We start from the raw sequence: 22,317 nt of genomic DNA on the forward strand, positions 1-22,317 counted from the left end.
TCATCTATGATTAGAGATAGTTTTACTTTTTCCTTCCTAATTTAGATGCCTTTTATTTCTTTTTCTTGCCTAATTGCTCTGGCTAGAATTTCCAGGACAGTGTCAAATTGCAGTGACAAAAGGAGACATCCTTGTTTGGTTCCTAATCTTAGAGGGAAAGCTTTTAATATTTCACCATTGAGGATGATGTCAGCTGTGAGTTTTTCATAAATGTTTTTTATTATGTTAAGGAAGTTTTCTTCTATTCCTGGCTTACCATTTTTTTTTTAATCATAAGAGGGTGCTGGGTGATTTAAAATGCTTTTCTGAATCCATTGAGATTATCATGTAGTTTTTCCTTCATTCTATTATTGTGTTGTATTACACTGATTGATTTTCATATGTTGAACCATCCTTATGTCCCTGGGATAAATCCCACTTAGTCATGGTGTATAACCCTTTTAATATGTTGCTGGATTTGGTTTGCTAGTATTTTGTTGAGAATTTTTAATCTATATTCATAAAGGATAATAGTTTATAATTTTCTCTTCTTAGAGTTTCTTATCAGGGTGAATTAGGAACGTCACTTCCTCTTCTATTTTTGGAAAAGTTGGAGAAGGATTAGCATTAATTCTTTAAATGTTTGGTAGCACTCATCAATGAAGCCATCTGGTCTTTGACTTTTCTTTGATGGAACTTTTTGATTACTGATTCAATCAGCTTACTTGCTATACATCTGTTCAGATTTTTTTTTCTTCTTGAAACAGTTTTGTTAATTTCTGTCACTAGGAATTTGTGCTTTTCATCTAGGTTATCTAACTTTTTGGTACAATTATTTATAGCATTGTTTTATAAAACTTCTTATTTCTGTAAGGTCAGTAGGAATGTCCTCATTTTCATTTCTAACTTTAGTTATTTTCATCTTCTCTCTTTTTTTCTTAAAGTCTAGCTAAATGTTTGTTAATTTTGTTATTTTCAATGAAACAATCTTTTAGTTTTTTTCTCTACTGTTTTCTATTCTTTATTTATCTCTGATCTAATCTCTAGTATTTCCTTTCTTCTCCTAGTTTTGGATTTCACTTGGGATTCCTTTATGTTTTTATTTAAATGCCACTTAGTTAATATACAGTGTAATATCAATTTCAGGTGTACAATTTAGTGATTCAGCACTTCAGTACAACACCCAATGCTCATCACAAGTGCACTCCTTAATCCCTATCACTTGTTTCACCCATCCCCCACCCACCTCCCTTCTGGTAACCATCAGTTTGTTCTCTATATTTAAGAATCTGTTTCATGGTTTACCTCTCTCTTTTTCCCCTTCACTCATTTGTTTTGTTTCTTAAATTTCACATGTGACTGAAGTCACATGGTATTTGTCTTTCTCTAACTAACTTATTTCATTTAGCATAATACTCTCTAGCTCCATCCACATCATTGCAAATGGCAAGATTTTGTTCTTTTTTATGGCTCAGTAATATTCCATTGTGTATATATACCACACCTTCTTTATCCATTCATCAGCCGATGGACACTTGGGCTATTTCCATAGTTTGGTTATTGTAGATAATGCTGCTATAAACATTGGGGTGTGGGTATCCCTTTGAATTATTTTCTGTATTCTTTGGGTAATACCTAGTAATGCAATTGCTGGATCATCAGGTAGTTCTATTTTTCACTTTTTGAGGAACTGCCATACTATTTTCCAGAGTGACTGCACCGGTCTGCATTCCCACCAACAGTATAAGTGGGCTCCCCTTTCTCTGCATCCTCACCAACACCTGTTGTGTCTTGTGTTGTTGATTTTAGCCATTCTGACAGGTGTGAGGTGGTAGCTCATTGTAGTTTTGATATGTATTTCCCTGATGATCAGTGATGTTGAGCATCTTTTAACAAGTCTATGGCCATCTGGATGCCTTCCTTGGAAAAATGTCTATTCAAGTCCTCTGCCCATTTTTAATTAGATTATTCTTTTTTGGGTGTTGAGTTTTATAAGTTCTTTGTATATTTTGGATACTAACCCTTTATCAGATGTGTCATTTACAAATATCTTCTCCCATTCTGCAGGTTGCTTTTTAGTTTGTTTATTGTTTCCTTTGCTGTGCAGAAGCTTTTTAGTTTGAAAAGGCATCCAAATTGGCAAGGAAGAAGTAAAACTTTCACTATTTGCAGATGACATGATACTGTATAGAAGCCCCAAAAGACTCCACCAAAAAATTGCTAGAACTGATACACAAATTCAGTAAAGTCATAGGATACAATGTCAATGTACAGATATCTGTTGTGTTTCTATACACCCATAATGAAGCAGCAGAAAGGGAAATTAAGGAATCAAGCCCATTTACAATTACACCAAAAACCATAAGATACCTAGGAATAAACTTGACCAAAGAGGTGAAAGATTTGTACCCTGAAAACTATAAAACACTGATGAAAAAAATTGAAGAGGACACAAAGAAATGGAAAGACATTTCATGCTCATGGATCAGATGAACAAATATTGTTAAAATGTCTATACTACCCAAAGCAATCTACACATTTAATGCGATCCCTATCAAATTACCACGAGCATTTTTCACGGAGCTAGAACAAACAATTGTAACATTTGCATGGAACCACAAAAGACCCTGAATAACCAGAGCAACCTTGAAAAAGAAAAGCAAAGCTGGAGGCATCACAATCCCGGACTTCAAGCTCTATTACAAAGCTGTAATGATCAAGACAGCATGGTACTGGCACAAAAATAGACACATAGATCAATGGAACAGAATAGAAATCCCAGAAATAAACACACAACTACGCGGTCAATTAATTTTCAACCAAGCAGGAAAGAATATTCAATGGGAAAAAGGTAGTCTCTTCAACCAATGGTGCTGGGAAAATTGGACAGCAACATGCCAAAGAATGAAACCGGACCAACTTTCTTACACCACCCACAAATATAAATTCAAAATGGATGAAAGACCTAACTGTGACACCTGACACCACAAAAATCCTAGAGGAGAACACAGGAAGTAACCTCTTTGACATCGACCATAGCAACTTCTTACTAGATCTGTCTCCTGGGGCAAGGGAAACAAAAGGAAAAATAAACTACTGGGACCTCATCGCTTGCTTTTTTTTTTTTCTGGTTTGTTAAGGTATGAAGTTCCGTTGATTTGAGATATTTCTTTTTAAATGTAATCATTCACAGGTATAAATTTCCCTCTGAGCCCTGCTTTTGTTGTATCTCATAAAGTTTGAAATGCTGTGTTTTTAGCTTCATTTAGCTCAAAATATTCCTAGTTTTTCTTGTTATTTCTCTTTGATACATTGGTTGTTAAATTTCCACACGTTTGTGAATTTTTTCAGTTTTCCTTCTGTTATTACTTTCTAGTTTCCTTGCCTTGTGGTTATAAACGATATTTGTATTATTTTAATCTTTGTAAATTTATTGAGATTTGTTTTGTGGCTTAGAATATGGTTTATCCTGGAAAATGTTCCATGGACACTTGAGAAGAATGTGTACTCTGCTGTCAGACGGACTTTTTTTTTTTTAATATATTTTTAAAATATTTTATTTATTTATTTGACAGACAGAGACCACAAGTAGGCAGACAGGCAGGCAGAGAGAGGGGAGGGGGGAGAAGCAGGCCCCCAGCTGAGCAGAGAGCCCGATGCGGGGCTCGATCCCAGGACCCTGGGATCATGACCCGAGCCGAAGGCAGAGGCTTTAACCCACAGAGCCACCCAGGTGCCCCCGGACTGTTCTTTAGATGTCTGTTGGGTCTAGTTGGTTTAAAATGTTCTTAAGTCTCTTTCCTTGCTCCCCATTCTTCTGGCACTTTGAATACATCGTACCGCTGCCTTTGGCCTCCACTGTTGAGAAGTCACTGTGAACCCTCTGTATGTGATGTGGTTTCCTTGTACGTGGTGAGTCATTTTCTCTTGTGGCTTCCAGGATTTTAGCTTTGGCTTTTAATGGTTTGAATATGATGTTTAGGTTCAAAGCTCTTTGTGTTTATCCTACAGGGAATTCATTGAACTTCTTGTGTGTGTAGATGAATGATTTTCATCAAATTTAGCTTGGTTTTAGCCACTATTTCTGAAATGTTATTTCTGCCCCCCTCTCTCTTGTCTCTCCTTCTAGTCAGTGTCCAGAGTCCTGAAGTGGTTGTTTTCGCACCTTTGTCAGTTTTATCATTGCTTTTTGAGGAAGGGATTTGTTGAGTTTCTCACTAAGGCATTCTGGAAGTCCTGCTTCTACAGTAGCTGATTTTTTTTTCTTTTTATTAACATATGATGTATTATTTGCTCCAGAGGTGCAGGTCTGTGAATCATCAGTCTTACACAATTCACAGCACTCACCATAGCACATGCCTTCCCCAATGTCCATCACCCTGCCACCCCCCTACAGTAGCTGATTTTAATACCTAATACTTCCATATTAAGTGCTAACTACAAACACCTGAAAATAGAAGGCAAGTGGTCCTGAAAAATAGCTGTTTGTTAAAGCATTTTAAAGGATACTTGGTCTGAATTGCCTATTGGAGAAAGCATATCTTCGAATACAGTGGTGAGTAATTGTCTATGTGATCTGGTAATTCTTCACTGGCTGAACTAGTATAATCATCTTGCTAAAAGAAAAGTTATGTAGTTCTAAGTAGTTAATCATGTTGACTAGAAATAACAGTCACACAACGAAGTTGAATTGTACATATTTTCTTCCTCCAGCAGATGGTGACATTTTATAGAGTATGGATAAATTGTCCGGACGAACCAGAGAGCTAAGTGAGTGAAATAGAATTCTTTGTTTCATTTCTCCTTTCTCTATATCTTGAACTCCTTTACCAAAAAAAAAAGCATTAATCAAGAAGTTACATCTATAAAAGGAAACCAAGAACAATAGAAAAATCATGACTAATACAGAGAGTAAAAATTTTTAACTTCTTCAATGCCTAGTAGCATAGTGTTTTTACTAGATATTTTCTCATTTGGCACCAGGTCACATCAACCTGCCTATATGCAAAAAATAGAACAGCGAGGACAAAATTATAAAGGGGGCAGATCTGTCTCTAAATAATGTCTCTTTGATATCTCATCATTTCTTTCTTCCATGTAGCCCCCTCATTCCTCTCTGTCCCAAATTAGATCTTTTTTTAAAAAAGATTTTATTTATCTATTTGACAGACAGAGATCACAAGTAGGTGGAGAGACAGGCAGAGAGAGAGGAGGAAGCAGGCTCCCCGCTGAGCAGAGAGCCTGATGCGGGGCTTGATCCCAGGACCCCGGGACCACTACCGGAGCTGAAGGCAGAGGCTTTAACCCACTGAGCCACCCAGGCGCCCCCCAAATTAGATCTTTAGAATCATTTCTCTCTTCTTTTAAGTTCAACACATTAATGTTTGCTTCCCTAGTTTCCAACCTAGAGTACAGCATCTTATTTAAATTCATTCTTTGGTGTATGTAATCAGTAGTCTCCACTTAATGTGCTAGCTAGACCAGGAGTATTAAATTCACGAGTTCAAGCCAAACATCAGTTGAACATCTATTATATTTCAAGTTTAATTGCAGAGCTCAGAGTCTGTCTAGTAAGGGAAACAAAGTCGGGTGATATTTAAGAAGTAGTTCAGTGCAGGTTTGCACTGGGTTCCATGGGAACCCAGAAAATGAATGATTAATTCTGTTGAAGGAACTTTATATGGGGGGCTTCAACTCTGAGTGGGCTATCACACTGAGATGTGCACAAAGGGCGTTTCAGGTAGAAGGAACAACTTGAGTTCAGATTTGGAAGCCTCAAACTCTTAGGCATTGTTGCTGAAACTGGAATAGTCTGGGTAGAGTGTGCAGCATGAAACACACAGCGTGCCAACAGAGCTGGAATGGAGGATGGAAGAGAATGAGGAAGTGGGGCGAAGTGAAAACATAGAGATAGGCCGAGGCCAGCCTGAGACCCTTAGAAGGCAAGCTAAGTAAGGACAGCACTATGAAAACCCTTATGAGGTGTGCTGAGTATGGACTTGATCTTGTGGACCTCAGAGAGTTGTCTTATAAAGGTATGGAGGTACTAAAAGATGGGAGTGGAGAGTCCAGTTAAGAGATCCTGGGTCATAGGGTGCTTGGGAGGCTCAGTCTGTTAACCATCTGCTTTCGGCTCAGGTCATGATTCCAGGGTCCTGGGAGTGAGTCCCACATGTGGCTCCTTGTTCAGTGGGGAGCCTGCTTCTCTCTCTGCCTGCTGCTCTGCCTACCTAACTGTGCGCTCTCTCGCTCTCTCTCTGTTAGATGAATAAATAAAATCTTTTAAAAAGAGAGAGATGGTGGATCACACAAAGCTAGAGAGGAAAACACAGTGTGGATTCATGAATGGTGACATCTTGCAGAAGGAAAAGGCTAATGATGGAGGCATAGTTAAGAGAAATTCACATGGTCGACTGTATAGGCCGGGGTGAATGAATAGATGTGGTGCCGGAGAAGAGGGGAGGCTTGCGCAAAGGTGACTGTGAGCTGTCTAATGCTGGCACCTTGGTGCGTAATGATTGGATTACTCGAAACGGGAAATTCATGAGGATAGTAGATTTATGGAGGGTTGTAAAGAATTTGGCTTGGGATGAAATGAATCTGAGGTGCCTGGGAGGCATCCAGGTGAAGGGGCTGAGACAGAAATGGAAATATGAGACGAGCTGGAGCTCAAGAAAGAAATCTGAGGGGGTCGTGGGTGGCTCAGTCAGTTAAGCATCTGACTCTTGGTTTCGGCTCAGGTCGTGATCTCAAGGTCATGAGATCCAGCATGGAGTCTGCTTGAGAGTCTCTCTCTGCCCCTCCCCTACTTGCTCTCTCTCTCTCTCAGATAAAAAAATTAAAAAACAACAACAACAACACAGTGTCCAGAAAATGTTTGTTTGCTGATTTATGTTTCTATTAGAAAATACAAAGGGACCGTGAGTCATAATTAGATTTCAACCGAAGTCTCCATTGCTGCCCTTTGGGAGATAGTAAAGAGGACTGAAAACTCTGGTTGTCCCTGCTATCTGGATGGTGTTGCCCTCCCTTGCCCCTGTCTCTGGGGTTGGCTTGTCTGTCTTTTCATTGTTTTTTTTTTCTATAGTAAAGCACCTTGCACACTGCCCACCCTCATCCCCACCCTGCAGTTAATTTATCTGTCACTGAAAACGAGGGTGCTCAGGGGCACCTGGGTGGCTCAGTTGGTTAAGCATCTGACTCTTGATTTTGGCTCAGGCCACGATCTCAGGGTTGTGAGATCGAGCCCCAGTCGGGCTCTGTGCTCAGCAGGGAGACTGCTTGAGATTCCCTCTCTCCCTCTGCCCCCCAAGTAAAGAAATAAATCTTAAAAACAACAACAACAACAACAAGGCTGCTCTGTTCCAGCCTCTTCTTCTGCCATATCCCTAATGAAATGTGGGGGACCTCCCTGAAAAAACAAAATCTTTGAAAATGTCAGAGTGTGGTGGATACTGTCCAGATTCTCCTTCAGGAATAAAGGAAATGTTCCCCAGCGGCTGGGAGTGGTGCCCACAGAAAGCCCTCAGCTGTCAGCCTCCTCAGGGATTGCCTTGCCTGAAGAGAACAGCGTCACCCAAAGTTACTTCCCTCTATGGGTCAGCCCGCTTCTAATAACTGAATGACATGGGGCCTGTTCCCTCAACTTGGGACAACTCTGAATAGCCATTACATCTGCAAAGGTCCCCATGTGGTAAACCAAAAGTGTTGCTGGGGTCCCGTTGCAACCCAGCTTCTCCCTCTGCCCAATCCTGCATCCTTCCCTTCCTTTAACAGGTGTTGATCTCAAGAGCTCTCTGCGATAAATCTCCTGGCTGCTACTCTCCATCCCAGAGTCTGCTTCCACGGAGACGTCAGCCTATAAGATAAAAAAATGGGGCGGGGGGGGGATTCCCTCAGTGTCTCTTCAGACAGGAGGGCCACTGGATTTTGTGATATGGATGAGGAAAAAATCTTCCCTACACCCAGGTAAGACACAGTGCAAACAGCCACTCTCTGCTATGGTCTTTGGCGATAGTAACGTAATTCACCTCAGACAACTGCTTCCGAGGGTTGAGCACTGGTTCGAGCATTTACTTTCTCAAGGTAGTGGTGGGAGCAGGGGCCAGGGCTGCGATGATTCTCTGCATTATTCGTAGCCCTCTGGACTCTTCACGGCAGATGATCATGTGGCAGACTCTGAAATGGATTTCATCCTGCTGGCGTTTTAGGAAGGATACCTCTTAGGACCAGCGCCTGTGGAAGGAAGGGGATAGGAAGGTAGTCGGTTTGGGCCAAGACACAGGTGGAGCTATGATGCCGTCTCAGGGGAGGCCTTGGTTGATCCTGTAGGGTGCTCTGAAGATGGGATGGCCATTTAGAGCTGTCTGAAGCGGAAGGGAGAGGCCTGGGGTCTTATAAATCTGCATTAATCAGTCACTGGGTGTGGGCCTCCCTGAGCGGAAGCATGACTTTAGGCAAGGCAGGTCCTTCAACGTAGGCAATCCCAAAAGGGGCTGATACCTGAGGGCACTCCTAGCAGCTGAAGGAAAAAGTGGCCTGAAGGGGGATCTGAGTGGCTCCTTATTATACCCACCACATTGTTTTTTTTTTTTTTTTTTTTTTTTTTTTTTAGTTTTTTTTTTTTTTTTAATTTTTTATTTATTTTCAGCATAACAGTATTCATTGTTTTTTCACCACACCCAGTGCTCCATGCAATCTGTGCCCTCCCTAATACCCACCACCTGGTTCCCCCACCCTCCCACCCCCGCCCCTTCAAAACCCTCAGGTTGTTTTTCAGAGTCCATAGTCTCTCATGGTTCACCTCCCCTTCCAATTTCCCTCAACTCCCTTCTCCTCTCCATCTACCCTTGTCCTCTATATTATTTGTCATGCTCCACCAATAAGTGAAACCATATGATACTTGACTTTCTCTGTTTGACTTATTTCACTCAGCATAATCTCTTCCAGTCCTGTCCATGTTGCTACAAAAGTTGGGTATTCGTCCTTTCTGATGGAGGCATAATACTCCATAGTGTATATGGACCACATCTTCCTTATCCATTCATCCATTGAAGGGCATCTTGGTTCTTTCCACAGTTTGGCGACCGTGGCCATTGCTGCTATAAACATTGGGGTACAGATGGCCCTTCTTTTCACTACATGTAGAAGAATGAAACTTGACCATTCTCTTACACCGTACACAAAGATAAACTCGAAATGGATAAAAGACCTCAACGTGAGACAGGAATCCATCAGAATCCTCGAGGAGAACATAGGGAGTAACCTCTTTGATATCAGCCACAGCAACTTCTTTCAAGATATGTCTCCAAAGGCGAAGGAAACAAAGGCAAAGATGAACTTCTGGGACTTCATCAAGATCAAAAGCTTCTGCACAGCAAAAGAAACAGTCATCAAAACAAAGAGGCAACCCACGGAATGGGAGAAGATATTTGCAAATGACAGTACAGATAAAAGGTTGATATCCAGGATCTATAAAGAACTCCTCAAACTCAACACACACAAAACAGATAATCATATTAAAAAATGGGCAGAAGATATGAACAGACACTTCTCCAAGGAAGACATACAAATGGCTACCAGACACCACATTGTTTAAAAAGGGAGTAACCACAGGAATCCCCTTTATAAAGCAAAAGTTGCAAGAGATGCAAAGAGAAATTGATGTCGATACAGTAATGATAGGGAGCTTTTAACATACCACTTTCAACACAAGACAGATCAAATGGACAGGAAGTAAATAAGAATACAAAGGACCTACTTGGCAAATTAATAAGGTATATAATTATGGATACATCAAGCTTTGCACCATGATAACTGAGAATACAACTTCTCCAGTGTACATGATAGTCACAGACATTGATCGTACAGGGAGTACCAGTAAGTTGCATAAGGTAGAACTATTACAAACAACGCTCTCTGATCATAATGCAATAAAACCAAAAATTCTACCTGGAAATTTAAAAATCTGTTAAAGAATTCTTGGGAGGAAGGGAAATCAAAATGAAATTAGGCAATTTAAAAAAATAATGCTAATGAAAACACTACATATCAGAAATTATTGGATATAATTAAAGAAGTGATTGGACACTGAAAAAAAATTTTTTAAAGAAATTTAAAAGATTAAAAAAAGAGGTGATTGGAGGAAACTCCACACCTTTAGGCATTGTCAACAAATGTCATTAAATAAATAATATCAGTAAAGATGAAAAAAATAACAAAATAAAATTGTACGAACTAAATTCCCAACTCAACGCCAGAAAGAACAACAGAGTAAAATAAAAGCATGGAGAGGAAAGAATAAAGTTAAAAGCAGAAATTAATGAGATAAAAAAGAAAAAACTGTACATGTTTTTACATTGAATTAGTAAATCAGAGTCCTGTTTTCCTGAAAAAATTAATGAAATAGACAAACCACTATTGTATTGACTACTATCCCCAGTTTAACATTAAATAGTTGTGGAGATAATGGCTAACCTTACCTTGTTCCTGATCTAAGCAGAAATTTCTCTAATGTTTCAAGAATAAAAAGGGTGGCAGGCATATACAAAATCATAAATGACATGAGGGAAAGAATCATTGAGACACAAGAAAAATCTCAAGTCATGAGACCTTTTGTAGACCTCTATGCAAATAAATTTGAAAACATAGATGAAATGGATAATTCCCTAGGAAAACACACTTGCTAAAATTGACTTGCTAAACACACTTGCTAAAATTAGAGAGGCAAGGCCTAAACAAATCAATTTCTTTGAAGTTATAAAAGGATTATCTCACAAAAAAGCAGTTGGCCTATATAGTTCCACAGGAGAAATTTGCCAAACATTTATAGACAAGATTGTCCAAATAGTACATAAGTTATTCCACGGCATGGAAAATTAAGGAAAACCTTTATTTTCTTTTAAGGAAACAAGTATCATCTTGAAAACAAATCTTTAAACCTTAAAAAAACAGCCTGAGGGGTGTCTGGGTGGCTCAGTTGGCTAAGCCTCTGACTCCTGATTTCTGCTCAGGTCATGATCTCAGGGTTGCAAGGCTGAGTCCCATGTCAGGCTCTGCACTCAGCGGGGCGTCTTCCTGAGATTCTCTCTCCCTCTCCCTCTGCCCCTGTCCCACTCGCATATTTTTTTCTCTCTCAAATAAATAAATAAATACATCTCAAAACCAAAACAAAAACAAAGATAGCACAAAAAAGAAAATTACAAACTATGCCCCTTTGCCCCTCTCCCACTGTGAATAGTGGTGCAAAAATACTAAATACAAAGTAAGCAGACAGAATCCAGCAAGACATTGAGTAAATGGTACTCCACGTCTAATTGGGATTTGCTCCTGAAGTGGAAGGTTGGCTCAATATTATGAAATTTGTTAACATAATATACCATATTAATATATCTGAGGAGAAGAATCATATGATTATTTCCATTGGTGCTAAAAAAAAAAGGCTTTGACAAAATTTAACTCTCTTCCCTAATGTTAAAAACATGCAAGAAGGGAGGGCACCTGGGTGGCTCAGTGGGTTAAGCCTCTGCCTTCGGCTCAGGTCATGATCTCAGCGTCCTGGGATCAAGGCCCGCATTGGACTCTCTGCTCAGCGGGGAGCCTGTTTCCTCCTCTCTCTCTCTGCCTGCCTCTCCGCCTGCTTATAATTTCTGTCTGTCAAATACATAAATAAAATCTTTAAAAAAATGCAAGAAAATAGAAATTGATGGATACTTCCTTCATGTGATAACATATGTGTGAGTGTGTGTGTGTGTGTGTGTGTGTGTGTGTGTATGAGTGTATACACCTTAATCCTAACCCTAGCCTCTGCCATAATGAGAATCACTAGGAGAATCTTTGCTAAGATCAGGAACAAGGTAAGGATACCCATTACGTCAGTGACTATTTACCATTAAACTGAAGGTATTAGCCAATAGAATGAGACAAAAGAGATTAATTCATGACATAAGAACTTGAAAAACAGAAGTAAAACCATTTCTTTTTGCAGGTGACATGATAATACACCTGGAGACCCTTACAGTCAATATTAAAAACTAACTCAAACAATGAAAGAATTCAGTAAGTTAGCAGGGTACAAAATTAACATACAGGAATCAACTGCCTTATGTATACAATAACCAGGTAGCAGACGTGATCTTAGAGAAAAATCCATTTATAATAGCAACCAAGAAGATAAAATACTTAAGAATAAGTTGGGAGCGCCTGGGTGGCTCAGTGGGTTAAAGCCGCTGCCTTCGGCTCAGGTCATGGTCTCAGGGTCCTGGGATCAAGCCCCACATCGGGCTCTCTGCTCAGCGGGGAGCCTGTCCCCCATCCCCACCTGCCTCTCTGCCTACTTGTGATCTGTCCTGTCAAATAAATAAATAAAATATTTTAAAAAAAAGAATAAATTGAACAAGAAATATCCTCATCAAAACCATGAACACTCCTGAAAGGCACAGAAGGAGCCTTAAACTAATGGAAAGGTATTCCTTTATCATGGATAGGGCAAACCAATGTCTTAAGGATAATTCTCCTCCCTAAGTTATTTTAAAAATTTACCATGTTCTCAATAAAAATACCTATAAGCTCCTATTCTGGATCTAGACAACTTGATACTCAAGTTATATGGAAATATTAATTGCCAAGAATAGCTAAGTGGCCTAAGTTTCTTGAACTGGTTAAAGCTGGTCTCCTCTCTTAGGCCGGAAAGGTCTTGAGAGCAGGGACAGGGACTAGTTTTTGTCCCCACGTATCTCCTCAGCCTAGCCCAACCTCAGCACGTGATTGCATTTGATGCATATTTTTGAATAAATATCAAGATAAGAAAAAAAATGCAAAGGAAAGTTCCAGCCGCTTTTGAGGAAGTTTGTTGTCCAAGCCCAGGGTTTTTAAAGTATTAAAGATGTGATTTTGTTTATAATGTTCAAAACCTCATGAAGAACAGAAAAGGTACCAGAATAAATGAATCAAAAGGAATATTTTTTTTTTCTTTGTCGCAGTCCAAACCCTCACTTTTTTTCCTCAGCCGAGCCTGCAGATCTTGCCTTCCCCGGCTCTGTCCATTTCTTCTTTCCTACTGCTCTGTCCACTTCCGATTCTCTTCTCGGTCTTCCTGCCTCAACCCCCATCTGTTAGGTCCGTTATTAAACGAAACGAGACTGAGACAAAGTGAAAGTTATTTAAAGCTTTATTTTATGATAAGTATTAGAAGTTAGACTGATCGGCCAGGGGAATGAGACTGAGACAAGGTGAAAGTTATGCAAAGCTCTATTCTATGCTAAGCATTAGAAGTCAGGCTGACCGGCCAGGGCCGTCTCTGAAGAGAGCGACCACCCCCAGCTTACAGGCTCGAGAATTGACTAACTGACCAGTCAGGGCTGCCTCTGAAGAGGACGACCACCCCCAGTTTACAGGCTACCTTTTATAGAGCAAAAGTCTGGCCAATGAAATTGTAGTCATGTTGGGTCACACGCAGGTGGCCAATTGAATTTCAATTTACCCTATAGTAGCTGTTTGAACTAACCTATTACTCTGGTCAGAATTGGTGCTCAAGGTTGGTGCCCAAACGGTGGGGTTTACATTCTTTGGTGGTTAGGGAAAAAGTATGTGTGTTTCTTACTGATTGGATGTCTCCACCTGGCCTGACTCATCCTTGTATTCTGGGCTCCGTTATCAGGAACTGGCCAACCTGGCCTTGTATTCTGGGCTCTGTTATTAGGAACTAGCCGACCATATTTTACTGGTTTCCCAGACTTGCTTCTAAGTAAGTTTCTCTGGGGGGAGGGGGGCAGGATCCGTTTAAGTTTCACTGCACAAACAACAAAATGGCTTTTAACCAAGATGGAGTCGCTCTGGCTAAATTGGTCCTTACACGATCCACCAGATCACAGCAAGATGGTTTATGCAAAGTCATTGCTGCTGATATTACTTACTCCCTCAATAAAAATTGTCAGTGGTTTGCTTTCAAAGACCAGAGGTTTAAAAAGGCGCTTTCTCTCAGCAGTCAAACAGGCAACGGATACCCATTGAACATCTACTATGTGCTCAACACCATCATAAACTCTTCCATTCAATACCCCTAATGACTCAATTTATAAGCCTTCATGATCGTCTTTAAGACCAGTTGGAAGCCATGACAGATTCCAAGCCGAGGAGTGACATGACTGAAATAAACCACTGATTCAAAATCAGAGGAGGACAGGGGCGCCTGGGTGGCTCCATCAGTTAAGTGCCTGGCTCTTGATTTTGGTTCAGGTCCTGACCTCAGGGTCCTGAGATGGAGCTCCGCTCAGCAAGTGGCTCCCAGCTCAGCGCAGAGCCTTCTTGAGATTCTCTCTGCCCCACCCCCCCACCTCACTCTCTCTCTCTCTAAAATCAACACATAAATTTTAAAATAAAGTCAGAGGAGGGCAGAGTGGAAACAGAGACAGGCTAAGCAGTTTTTAGACAGGACAGAGGACAGTCACCTGGGCTAGGGTGGAAATACTGGCGACGGAGGAAAAATGAATGGATAAAGGGGACATGATAAGGTAAAAACAACCTGACCAGCCTGGGTTGGATTGAGGGAAGGGGGTGGAAGAAGAGGGAGGCGCCAAAACCAATTCCTACATTTCCGAATGCCTAATAGGAGAGATGATTCCCCCCCCTTCATACGTTAACACTGAAATGACCTTGAGGCCACCAAGAAGGAATGTCAAGTAGGCGACTGGATTTGGAGGTCCGGAACTCCAAGGAGTGGTCTGGGCAGGAAATGTCAGTCTGGGCTTGTTGAAGACACCAACAAGGAGCAAAAGGAGCAAAAGGAGCAAGGAGCAAAAGGGCCTAGGGCTGAACCGGAAGAAATGCTAATATTTTAACATCCAATGCCCCGGTGGAGGAGGACGAGCTTGCCACGACAGCAACACTGACAGTAACTCGCACTTGAAGTTTACTTCGTCTCATGCACTGTTGTTGGCCCTATCTATCTATACATCTTATAAAATGTAATTCTTCCAATAACCCTACAATAACCCTACTACTAAGATCGCGGTTTTACAGAGCTTGGTCTCCCAAATGCTTTGCTCTGAAGGTGCAGCTCTAAAATGGGAGGAGAATGGGCCCAGTGTGATGTCCTAGAAGTTGAAAGAAGAGAATTTGGAGTCGGGAGCTGTCAAGCATCGGATTCTATTGGAAGGTCAAGTGAGATGAGACAGGAAAACGTCCTCTGGATTCAATAACGTGGAAGCCATTGAGAAGCTTAGAAGGGGCTGTTCATGTAGCAATACGGGGCCGGAGTCTAGATTGGAGCGTGCTGAGTTTGGAGTAGATGAGCGCAGGGAGAGAACGAGTGGAAACAGCCCCAGCAAGAAGCTGGACTGTGAGGTTCCGGAAGAGGGACCCGCAGCCGCAGGGCAGGGGCGCGGCGAAGGGCGGGGCAGAAGGAGGTGAGCCGAGGCGGGAACCCTGCCGGGCTCCGCATCTGAGCTGTACACTTTGGCCTGGGGATGTGGCCCGAAGGTGGGGGTCCTTTTTTTCAAGGTGGTCAGCCCGTTTTTGAACTTCCTGTGCCTGGAGAGAGCACCTTCTGATTCCGGTAACGGTGTTGCATGTGTCAGTAGCCGTTGTACCAAAGGAGGCTGTGATTTTTTTTTTTAAGAGAGAGGGATATTTAGGGGCGCCTGGGTGGCTCATTCGGTTAAGTGTCTACCTTGGGCTCAGATCATGATCTCCAGGTCCTGGGATAGAGCCCCGCATGGGGCTCCCGGCTCAGAACCCAGCTCTGCGGGGAGTCAGCTTCTCCCTCTCCAGCTGCCTCTCCTCCTGCTTGTGCTTTCTCTCTCTCTCTGTTTCTCAAATGAATAAATTTTAAAAAGTCTTTAAAAAAAAGAGAGAGAGGGATATTTAACTGTGTTTAATTCTCCCACTGGTGAGAATACTCTGGTTGAGAGTGTGTGATTGAATTAACAGGAAGGAGTCCTGGTGATGGATAGCAGGGGCGGGGGGCGGACATACTCTGTTGTCCCAGAAAGAGAGAAAGGGGTAGCAGGTCTACTAAATTAGGTGTGATAAAAACCACTTTACAGAAAACACCTTTTTTTCTTTAACTGAAGTACAGTTGACGCCCAATGTTACATTAGTTTCAGGTGTATGATGTAGTGATTGACAACTTTTACGGTGTGCTATGCTCCCCACAAAAGCAGCTACCCTGTGTCACCATACAACGCTGTTACAATACCATTGACTATATTCCCTGTGCTGTGCCTTTCCTCCCTGTAACTGATTTGTTCCCAAGCTGGAAGCCTTGACCTCTTAGAAAACAACTTTGTGTCTTTTTTTCTTTTCTTTTTTGAAGATTTTATTTATTTATTTGACAGAGATAGAGAGACAGTGAGAGAGGGATTACAAGCAGGGGGAGTGGGAGAGGGAGAAACAGGCTTCCTGCTGAGCAGGGAGCCCAATGGGGGGCTCAATCCCAGGACCCTGAGATCATGACCCAAGCCAAAGGCAGACGCTGAACAACAGAGCCACCCAGGCGCCCCAGCAGCTTTATTTCTGAGTGAGCTTTCTGCTGGGCTGGCAATTTGCCTAGGTAATTCCTAGGGTTTCTCTACAATTAGGGTTGTATCATAGATCTGGGGTCTTGGGATCATTGGGTTTTGGTCCACATAGCTGCCCCTGAGATGTCAACCAACACCGTCTCTTCGACCCTTCTGCTGCCTCCAAGTTGTGTCTGGAGCCAAGGTAGGTTTGGGTTAGTGCCTCTGTCAAGGCACTATCTGTCAGATAAACCATATAGCCACTTCTTGAATTCTGCTCTTCCCTGACTCATTGCCAGGAAGAAGGGCTCAGGTGCCCTCTGCTGTGGGGCCCATAGCTTTCACTTTCTCCTCAGCCACCCCCAGCCTGGGGGAGGAGCCAGTGGAGTGCCGCTCTTTCCCGCAGCTTCCCCAGGACACTTCTTCCAAGCCCTCACACCTTCTTTGCATCAGCTAGCTTTTGCTGCGTAACAACCCCCCCAACTTAGTATCTTATAGTGCACATCTATTACTGCTCACAATCCTGTGGGTCAGCTGGGCTGGGGCGGGAGAGTGTAGCATCTTTCTGTTCCAAGTGTGGTCCTTGGAGAAGCAGCGCCCAGGAGCTAGTTAGAAATGTAGGTTCTCTGGCCCCACACCGGGCCTAATGAATGCGTTTCTGCATTTTCACAAGATCCCCAGGTGGTTTGTATATACATTAACGTTTGAGAAACACTGGTCCCGGCTATCCTCTCTCACCTGCCTGCCAGTCGGCAGCCTGTGTGGTCTAGGGGGGGCCTCAGCTAGGACAGCTTATTCCTAGAGCCACGTGGCTAGCCCAGGCTTCTTCAACTCGTGATTTCCTGGTTCCCAAGGGCAGCGGGAGGGCAATCCCCATGGTGGAAGCATTTTTCAAGCCCCTGTTTGTGTCATGTTTACTGCTGTCCCACTGGCCCATGCAAGTCACAAGGCTGTCCCAGAGTCAGTGTGGGTAGGCAAAGCCAAAGGGTGGGGAGAGAGGAGGGGAAAACGTTGCGGTTATTTGAAAAACCAACCACACCCTCCATGAATGGAGTTTTGGCTTTTGGAAAGACACACCAGCAACTTTTTGCATTCTGCTCAGCCACATCCCCTCCCTTCAGGTGCACAGAGAGCCATCTACTTGCTTTAAAAGAGGACAGGAGGGAAAAGTAAAAACACGGGGAAGGGAAAAGTTATAGCTTTAATACTGGAAAATAATATCCCGGCCACAAAGGAGAAGATGGGTACAGAGGTAAGTGGATATATGGCTCTGACAGTGGAAAGTGAGCAATTGCCTAACAGTTTCATTTTCTCTATGAAGTAGGAGGTAAATTCATCTGTTGAAAACAGGGAGGCGGGTGCAGAGAGGGTTGTCAGAGGTCTGGGGAGAGCAGAGCAGGTTTGAAATTGTCATAATGGAACCCCAAACCGGGAATTGACAGGAAAAGTAAAGGATTTCAGGAGCCATTTGAGGTGGATGATGATAACTTTATCTGTCCTGCGGGGAAACTTCCTGCAACAGTGTTTGCGGGCAGGGAGAAACCCCAAAGCAGGGTTTAACAGGGGGATGTTGCCAAACGACTACTGAGAAGACAGAAAGTCAGGGAGTTTAGGTTATTGGCCAAACTGTTATTAAAATAATGATCTGGGGTCCTTTAGCCAAATATGAAAAATTAAGAACAAAGTGGAGGAAGTGGTCAATGAGGTTGGAGAATAGAGAGGATTTGAACAAATGGCTGAAAGGCCAGGGAATTGTGGACAGAAGGCAGGAGGCTGCGGCGAGTGCTTTCAGGGGTGGGGTAGTTTTTGTGATGAAAAAGACCAGAGATCTTTGGGGTGATGTTCTCACTTTTCCCATTTGAACACCTTCCCCTGGTGGAGATGAGTAGATTTGCTTTCTAGCTTTCCATAACCTTACAACACCTTCCTCCAAGGGGCTGTTCATTATCCTGCTGAAACAGCAAAAATTATCCTTTTTCGTTCTCTTTTGGATTTCAGGAACTTTACGCTTAATCTGCCTCTATAACTTCCTGTCACTTTTTCATCCATCCTCGACGACAGGTCCCTGCTTATGGGTCCTTTTCTTTAAACACTGAGCTCCTGAGAAAGTCCACCATTCTATCACTCTAGTTCTATAAATGTCTCTCTGCTCACTTGTCAGAACAGGCTAGGTTATGCGGTGGTGACAAATGACACCCCCTCCTCCAAATCTCACAACGACAAGAGGTACGGGGGTGCTAAAAATTATCTGCATTTTACAAACGAGTGAAGGGATCTACACGGTGTCTAGAAATGTGCATAGCCCTCGGCAGGCAAAAACCCTGAAGAACACAACACTTAAAAGTTAGCAAAAGCTGCGTCTTAACGACTAATGGCCCTGCGTGAACGCGTTAGCTCTTCCCATCCCTCCTGTCCACCGCGCAGTGTGCGATTGCGTTATCTTTACCTTAGCGGAGGAGTTCTCCCATCCAGAGCTCAGTAACACCCACCCCGGGGCTGATGGGGGCGCTGGATGTGGATAGAGGCCAGGAGCCCCGCTCTCAATAGGATGGAGGCGAGTCGGCCAACGACAGAGATGACCGGTCAGGGGACATAAAAACCGGAGAGGCGGTGGAGTCCTCCGGGTGGGGTCCGTGTCCGGTCACTGGGTACATTCCGTCCATACGAGCCCCTCCCTTGCCTGAAGTCAATTCGGGAAGACTTGACTTCTCGACGGAGGGGTTGGGGAAAGGTGGGGTCTGGCTCGGTGCGCCCCAGCCATCGTCCCCACCCCGCGGGAACCCCGCCCAGATCTGGCAGAGCCGTAGGCGATCCCGGGCGGGTGAAGAGGCGGGGAGAAGCTGCGAGGTTGAAGGCGGGGCGGGCGGCGGCCGGACCAGCCAATAGGCGGCTTTCCAGCGGCTGAGCCGAGAGAGGGCAGGGGCGCCGCCACCCGCACCACCGCCTCCTAAGTTCCCCCTTGTGGATGCGCGGCCCGGGTCGGTTGGTAGCTCCGGTCCGCGGCCCGCCCAGCCCCCCGCCGGCGCAGAGGGCCCCGAAGAGGCCGGAGGAGCGGGCAAGGGACGGGATTTCTGAGGAAGGGGAGAGGACGGGCGCCCCACCCGCTCGGAGGGTGGGGGGCTCGGTGAACGATGAAGGGCCGGCGGCGGCGGCGCCGGGAGTACTGCAAGTTCGCGCTGCTGTTGGTGCTGTACACGCTGGTGCTGCTGCTCATCCCCTCCGTGCTGGACGGCGGCCGCGACGGCGACAAGGGCGCTGGGCACTGCCCAGGCGTGCAGCGCAGCCTGGGAGTCTGGAGCTTGGAGGCGGCGGCGGCGGGCGAGCGCGAGCAGGGCGGGGAGGCGCGGCCGGCTGAGGAGGGCGGCGACTGGGGCCAGTCCCCCGGGGTCGCGGGCAACCTCAGCGGCGCCGTCGGGGAGCCGGTGTCTCGCGAGAAGCAGCACATCTACGTGCATGCCACCTGGCGCACCGGCTCGTCGTTCCTGGGCGAGCTCTTTAACCAGCACCCGGACGTTTTCTACTTGTATGAGCCCATGTGGCATCTGTGGCAGGCGCTGTATCCGGGCGACGCCGAAAGCCTGCAGGGCGCGCTGCGCGACATGCTGCGCTCGCTCTTCCGCTGCGACTTCTCGGTGCTGCGGCTGTACGCGCCACCGGGGGACCCGGCCGCGCGCGCCCCGGGCGCGGCCAATCTCACCACGGCCGCCCTCTTTCGCTGGCGGACCAACAAGGTCATCTGCTCGCCGCCGCTGTGCCCCGGCGCCCCCCGTGCCCGCGCTGAGGTCGGCCTCGTCGAGGATGCAGCCTGCGAGCGCAGCTGCCCGCCCGTGGCTCTGCGCGCCCTGGAGGCCGAGTGCCGCAAGTACCCGGTGGTGGTCATCAAGGACGTGCGCCTCCTCGACCTGGGCGTTCTGGTGCCTCTCCTGCGTGACCCCGGCCTCAATCTGAAGGTGGTGCAACTTTTCCGCGATCCGCGGGCCGTACACAACTCGCGCCTCAAGTCCAGGCAGGGGCTGCTGCGCGAGAGCATCCAGGTGCTGCGCACCCGCCAGCGGGGCGACCGCTTCCACCGCGTGCTACTGGCGCACGGCGTGGGCGCTCGGCCCGGGGGCCAGTCCCGCGCCCTGCCCGCCGCGCCGCGCGCGGACTTCTTCCTGACCGGCGCGCTCGAGGTGATCTGCGAAGCCTGGCTGCGCGACCTGCTGTTCGCGCGCGGCGCGCCCGCCTGGCTGCAGCGCCGCTACCTGAGGCTGCGCTACGAGGACCTGGTGCGGCAGCCGCGCACCCAGCTGCGCCGCCTGCTGCGCTTCTCCGGGCTGCGCGCGCTCGCCGCCCTCGACGCCTTTGCGCTCAACATGACGCGGGGCGCGGCCTACGGCGCCGACCGACCTTTCCACCTGTCGGCGAGGGACGCCCGCGAGGCCGTGCACGCCTGGCGCGAGCGCCTGAGCCGAGAGCAGGTTCGCCAGGTGGAGGCGGCCTGCGCTCCAGCCATGCGCCTGCTGGCCTACCCTCGCAGTGGAGAGGAGGGCGACCTGGAGCCGCCCGTGGACGAGGAGAGGCCGCCTGACACCGAGGCTGACGGCGCCACGTAGGCTGCTCCCTCACATGCGCCCGCGGGACGGATCCGGGTAAGGTGGACCCAGGCGGGTTGGGGGCAGGGAAGGGTCTTTGGGGGAGCTCAGACCAGCCTGCAGGGGAAAGGGGCGGTGGCGGGGCGGGGGGAGTGGATGCTGTCGTCCCTGAATAAATCTGAGCGGGTGGGAAAGCACGGCTGGTAGAATTTGGAAGAGACTCTTCGGGGTCTTGAGCTCAGCCACCTGCCCCCTCAGAGGAGGGCCCTGAGACGAGAGGGGTTAAGTTTGGCTGAGGCAGAACCCAGGTCTCCGCACTCCTGGCCCCCGCTATGAAGTAGGAGTTAAGGTCGGTCACCTGTTGAGGTTGGGCCGAGGAGAGGGCGAGGGAAGAGGGCTGGAGGAGGGGAGAGGCCTGGGGAGAGTAAAGAAGATTTGCAACCGTCATAATGGAACTTGAGACTGGAAACTGACATGAAAAGTATCTGATTTCGGGGACCGTTTGAGGTTGGTTGATTTTATCTTGACACCAGTATGTTCCTTCGGGGAAACATTGCAGCAGTGTTTGTAGGCACGGAGTAAACCCAAAGTGGGGTTTGGTGCAGTTATCGACTCTGATCCTCCCTACCCCAGATCTCTTTCATACTTACTCTCTACCTCTGTCTTGGTAAAGCGCAGCTCCGGGCCTTGCCTTCTAAGTTAGCAAGTGTTAGGTGTAGACAAGGCCTTACTCGCAACAGTTTTTGCACACGTGTGTGTCTCATGCTGTGGTATAGCCGCCTAGAATGGACTTTGCTTTCCCCTGGCTGGTGGAGCATCTCCCTGCCCACTCCCTCCACGGCTGGTGTTGGCAGGATATTTGACCATACCCCATTCACATCAGGTCACCAAAGCTGCCTAGTCAGCTTCCTCTAGTGCCGACAAGACCTGAGGGCTGGGCTTTCTGCACCTAGCCCTGTCCCTCTGAGAGAGGGAATCTTTAGAGTGCCAGTAGCAGCTTTGGCTGTAGAAATACACCCCCACCCCGGGTCCCAGTTTTTTGTGTTCTTTCTCTAAAGATGCTAAGATGAGGCGTAAATGACCTTGGCATGTGTTCAGTGTCTGGGTCCGTGTCTGGCCTGTACATTGTTGGGCCAAGGAAAGAGTTTTGTTCTGCACCATGCTGACCTTAGGAGTCTAGTTAGCGGGATGGGAACGCATTTCCCCAAACTCTGTGTGACTTGGAAGGGGGCAGGCCTCTGCCCTGTGCAGTCCGGAGGAGGAGAAAA

General features: G+C 45.9%; 1 protein-coding gene across 1 annotated transcript in view; it reads left to right on the top strand.

Annotated features, from left to right (window-relative positions):
- Positions 1–19,606: 19,606 nt before the first annotated feature.
- The window catches only part of CHST7 (carbohydrate sulfotransferase 7), a gene marked incomplete at its 5' end in the record, with an annotated part of 27,244 nt that continues 24,533 nt past the window's right edge, over positions 19,607–22,317 (top strand). The window contains one exon of the mRNA XM_080831232.1: positions 19,607–21,106. Coding sequence (XP_080687358.1) covers positions 19,607–21,070 — 1,464 coding nt within the window. The 3' untranslated portion in view covers positions 21,071–21,106. The remainder of the gene's footprint in view (positions 21,107–22,317) is intronic.

This window comes from Martes martes (assembly GCF_963455335.1).
Source record: "Martes martes genome assembly, chromosome: X".
Taxonomy (NCBI): Eukaryota; Metazoa; Chordata; class Mammalia; order Carnivora; family Mustelidae; genus Martes; species Martes martes.